This window comes from Chroicocephalus ridibundus, chromosome 2 (assembly GCF_963924245.1).
Source record: "Chroicocephalus ridibundus chromosome 2, bChrRid1.1, whole genome shotgun sequence".
Taxonomy (NCBI): Eukaryota; Metazoa; Chordata; class Aves; order Charadriiformes; family Laridae; genus Chroicocephalus; species Chroicocephalus ridibundus.
The window spans coordinates 164,716,823-164,720,953 of NC_086285.1; the positions used below are offsets into that span (position 1 = coordinate 164,716,823).

At 51.0% G+C, this 4,131-nt stretch overlaps 1 protein-coding gene across 1 annotated transcript; it reads left to right on the forward strand.

Moving 5' to 3' along the window:
* Nucleotides 1-308: 308 nt before the first annotated feature.
* CHRAC1 (chromatin accessibility complex subunit 1) lies at nucleotides 309-4,131 on the forward strand. The gene is made up of 3 exons (XM_063327591.1): nucleotides 309-513; nucleotides 2,046-2,172; nucleotides 3,038-4,131. Exons 1-3 carry the CDS (start codon nucleotides 379-381, stop codon nucleotides 3,181-3,183), a joined length of 408 nt encoding a protein of 135 aa, XP_063183661.1. The 5' UTR covers nucleotides 309-378; the 3' UTR covers nucleotides 3,184-4,131.

Sequence of the window (4,131 nt, forward strand, 5' to 3'; positions counted from 1 at the left end):
GGCCCAGGCGGGGGGGGCCGAGCCAGGGGAGCCCTCAGGCCCTTCACGGCCCTGCGGGAACGCGGCCATGGCGGGAGGGGAATGAAGGAGAGGGTAGACTCCGCCGCCCCGAGGGACCAGCAGCCAACCACCTCCGGCGCCTCAGGGCGCCCGCCTCCATCTTAGGAAGCGCGGTCGCCCCGCGGGCGGGAGCGGGGCGAGGAGCGCCCTGGGGCTTGTAGTCGTCCCTCCGCCCGGCTTCATGGGAGCTGTAGTCCCGCCGGCTCCCCATGGCGGCCGGGGACTACATCTCCCGGCGGGCCGCGCCGCTGCTGCCCATTTCTCGCCGGGTTGGGGAAGAAGAGCCGGAGCCGGTGCCGGGGTGAGGGGGGGTGAAAGATGGCGGCGAGGTTGAGCGGCGGGGAGAACCGGCTGGTGTCGCTGCCCCTGTCGCGGATCCGCGTGATCATGAAGAGCTCGCCGGAGGTCTCCAGCATCAACCAGGACGCGCTCTTCCTCACCGCCAAAGCCACGGTATCGCCTCCCCCTTCCCCTCCCGCTCGGCCGGCCCCGCTTCTTCCCCGCCGGGCTGGGCCTGCGCCTCCCCGAGGGGCCGCTGCCTCCGGGCCGGGCCCGCACCTCCCTCCCGGCACCGCCGCCGGGACGCCCGGTGTCAGCGCCGGGCTCGTCCCCAGACAGCGGCTCTTCCCCTCCTGCCGGGGCCCGGCACCGGCAGCCGTGCAGCATCAGGCTTCGCTCTCCCGCTGGGCAAAAGGGGGTTGCGTGGAACCATAGAATGGTTTGGGTTGGAAGGGACCTTAAAGCCCACCCAGTGCCACCCCCTGCCATGGGCAGGGACACCTCCCACCAGACCAGGCTGCTCCAAGCCCCATCCAGCCTGGCCTTGGACACCTCCAGGGATGGGGCAGCCACAGCTTCTCTGGGCAACCTGGGCCAGTGTCTCACCACCCTCACAGCAAAGAATTTCTTCCTAATGTCGAATCTAAGTCTCCCCTCTTTCAGTTTAAAATCGTTACCCCACGTCCTATCACTAAACTTCCTGACAAAGAGTCCTTCGTGTCTCTCCTGTAGCCCCCTTTAGGTACTGGAAGGGGCTCTAAGGTCTCCTTGGAGCCTTCTCCAGGCTGACCAACCCCAGCTCTCTCAGCCTGTCCTCACAGCAGAGGGGCTCCAGCCGTTGGATCATCTTCGTGGCCTTCTCTGGACCCACTCCAACAGATCCATGTCCTTCTGATGTTGGAGGCCCCAGAGCTGGAGGCAGCACTGCAGGGGGGTCCCACCAGAGCAGAGCAGAGAGGCAGATTCCCCCCCCTCGCCCTGCTGGCCACGCTGCTTTTGATGCAGCCCAGGATAGAGTTGGCTTTCTGGGCTGCGAGCGCACATTGCTGGCTCACATTGAGCTTCTCATCCACCAACACCCCCAAGTCCGTCTCCTCAGGGCTGCTCTCAATTCATTCTCCGCCCAGCCTGTATTTGTGCCTGGGATTGCCCCGACCCACATGCAGGACATTGCACTTGGCCTTGAACTTCATGAGGTTTGCACAGGCCCACCTCTCAAACCTGTCCAGGTCCCTCTGGATGGCATCTCTTCCCTCCAGCGTGTCAGCCATGCCACACAGCTTGGTGTTGTTGGCAAGCTTGCTGAGGATTTGGGCATCTTTCTGTCCAGCTGAGCTCCCAGGGTCTGTGAGCAATGCAGGAGCTTATTTCCACCACTGCCAATTAGTATAAATTAGCCTGTGTGGAAATGATACCCTGCTGCTTTCTGATCCCAAGTGTTATTTGCTGGCCTGCGGAAAGGGTTGAAGAACGGCACAAATTAAGTGATGTACCAGAACCCAAACCTGCAGTCAGTGCTCCAAGGAGATGCAACTTGTGTGCTGAACTTAAGCTCCTCTGAAATAAGAGGGTCTCTCCACAAAGTGTCCAGTATGTGTACACTTAAATGTAGTGTTTGTGTCTTTAAACAGGGATTAAAGAAAACTGCTGCCAACTATATGTGTGAATTCATCGTTTGACTATTCACTTTTGTTTTAATTTTGTAGGAGCTTTTTGTTCAGTATTTGGCTACATACTCCTACAAACATGGCAGAGGCAAGGAGAAGAACGCTCTGACTTACAGTGACCTGTCTCACACTGCAGAAGAGTGTGAGACCTTTCAGTTCCTTGCAGGTATCTATAGCGTGATGGTAAATCCAGTATGTAATTTGGAAAATGAAATCTTGCTCTTGTTGAATTGTTTTGTAAGGACGCAGCTCTCCTGGTCATTAATCTGCTGTATAACATTCAACTGGAACTCATAAACTCCATCACTGAAAACACTTCTTTGTGAATGGGGATTTTTCTGGTGCTTCAAAATTATACAAGGCTAATTAGTTCTCAGCATATTGCCTCAAGCATTTCTTAAATTCCAGCAACTCCATCTGAAAGCTTTCAGCCTGTAAAACAAGATCGCTGCACATCTTTATGTGAGCAGTTATGTGGCCCCAAAATTACACATTTAAATCTGTAAGTCTTGTTTCTCAAAGCGATTCATCGTATGGCTCTCCTCTCCTTTTATGTATATATATTTACACGCACGTGTGCATGCGTGCGGAGTTTTTACTGGTACTTGGATTTTTGTCGTAACACTTAGCCCAGAAAAGGTGTTGGCATAGGATATAGGTCGAGAATAAGATATTCCCTGCCCAGTCTTTCTCTGGGTTCCCTGTGGACGTACTTTCAGAGCGCCCAGTTCTGCTTTTTCTCAGGTCCATCAAATAAATAATGTACATGAGCAGATAGTAAAGACGGTTGCCAGTAATCAGTTGTGAAATATATTCCTTATCTCTGGTTACTTGTACCATAAGGGTGTAGTTCCCTTTTATTCTTACAGCTGTAAAGGTCAGGCTAACTTACATGGTTATTCACTTAAATAATAATGTTTTTAACAAAGCCTCCTTTTTACTTCATTTCATTAGCGGTACGGATGCAATAGTATTAATGAGGCAATGTCAGTATTCAAACTAACTATAAAAGAAACAATTCTACCTTCCAGATATCTTACCAAAGAAGATCCTAGCTAGCAAATACCTCAAAATGCTTGAAAAGGAGAAGCGAGATGGAGAGGTGGGGGAAGGTGATGAAGAGGATGAGGAGGAAGAGGATGAAGATGTAACTGTTGGTGAAGATGTTGGATCTTAAGATCAATGGAGAATTGCTTCATAGTTGACCCATTTTTTTGTTGTATAAAGGATGTTATTTTTGTGACTGAGAATCCAGATGCTGGATATATTTATATACTGAGCCATCTGCTTTTGCTTTGTTTAAGAAGTTTAGAAATTGAACTTTATACTTGGTGAAGAGTGGAATTCTTCCCTCAGAAACATGGCGGGGTGAGAAGAGCCTCATGTAAATCCAAGAGCAGAACTTGCTCCGATGATTTAAAATGACTTCTTCAGACAATCATTATCCAAATTTAAAATTTCTTTGGGGCAGCTTTCAGTCCAAAAGCTCTTTCGCCCTCTGACTTAGAAGGGAGTCCTTCCCCAGTTTGCGTTTCTCCTCGGAGCGGAAGATGAGGTGAGGGGAGGTGTTTTACACAGTGTCTGCTGTCCTCAGCCTTCTCCTCCTTGGCCGGGGGGGGGCCGCCAGTAACCGATCAAACCCTCCCTTCGCTTCTCTGGAACGGTGCCAGGGCATCACCAGCGGACCAAGATCATTAACCAAAAAAAAAAGTCTTTATAAAAACAGCTGCTTCTGTCATGCAGCCTAAACAGCCATGTGGGCACAGAGACAGGGTAGAGGATGAGATCCATTCCAAGAGCGAGTGTGGTCCTGCGGCTGTGGTGGTGAAAAGCACGCGCGTTAGATAACCGTGTAAATATGTACATCTAGAACCTTGTACTCTAACGAGCTCTGCTTCTGCAGGGTGGCCATGCTGTTCCACCAAAACGCACGGTGAAGTCTGTTAGACGTGAATTGTTGAGAATGAGCGACTCTTTTACCATGTGAGTGACAGAGCTGGATTTTTCATTTGTTTTTGTTTCGGGGTTTGTTTGTTGGGGTTTGTGTTTTTTGTGTTTTTTTTTTTTACTATAGTAACCCTCCTGTGTAGAACTTTATATGCAACTTTTTAAAATAAATGTTTTG

Excerpts from the sequence above, each read along its gene's own strand:
- CHRAC1 (XM_063327591.1), top strand. The coding sequence starts at position 379 with ATGGCGGCGAGGTTGAGCGGCGGGGAGAACCGGCTGGTGTCGCTGCCC. Across the intron at positions 514-2,045 it reads TCCTCACCGCCAAAGCCACG|GAGCTTTTTGTTCAGTATTT; the intron begins GTATCGCCTCCC and ends TTAATTTTGTAG. Across the intron at positions 2,173-3,037 it reads GACCTTTCAGTTCCTTGCAG|ATATCTTACCAAAGAAGATC; the intron begins GTATCTATAGCG and ends TCTACCTTCCAG.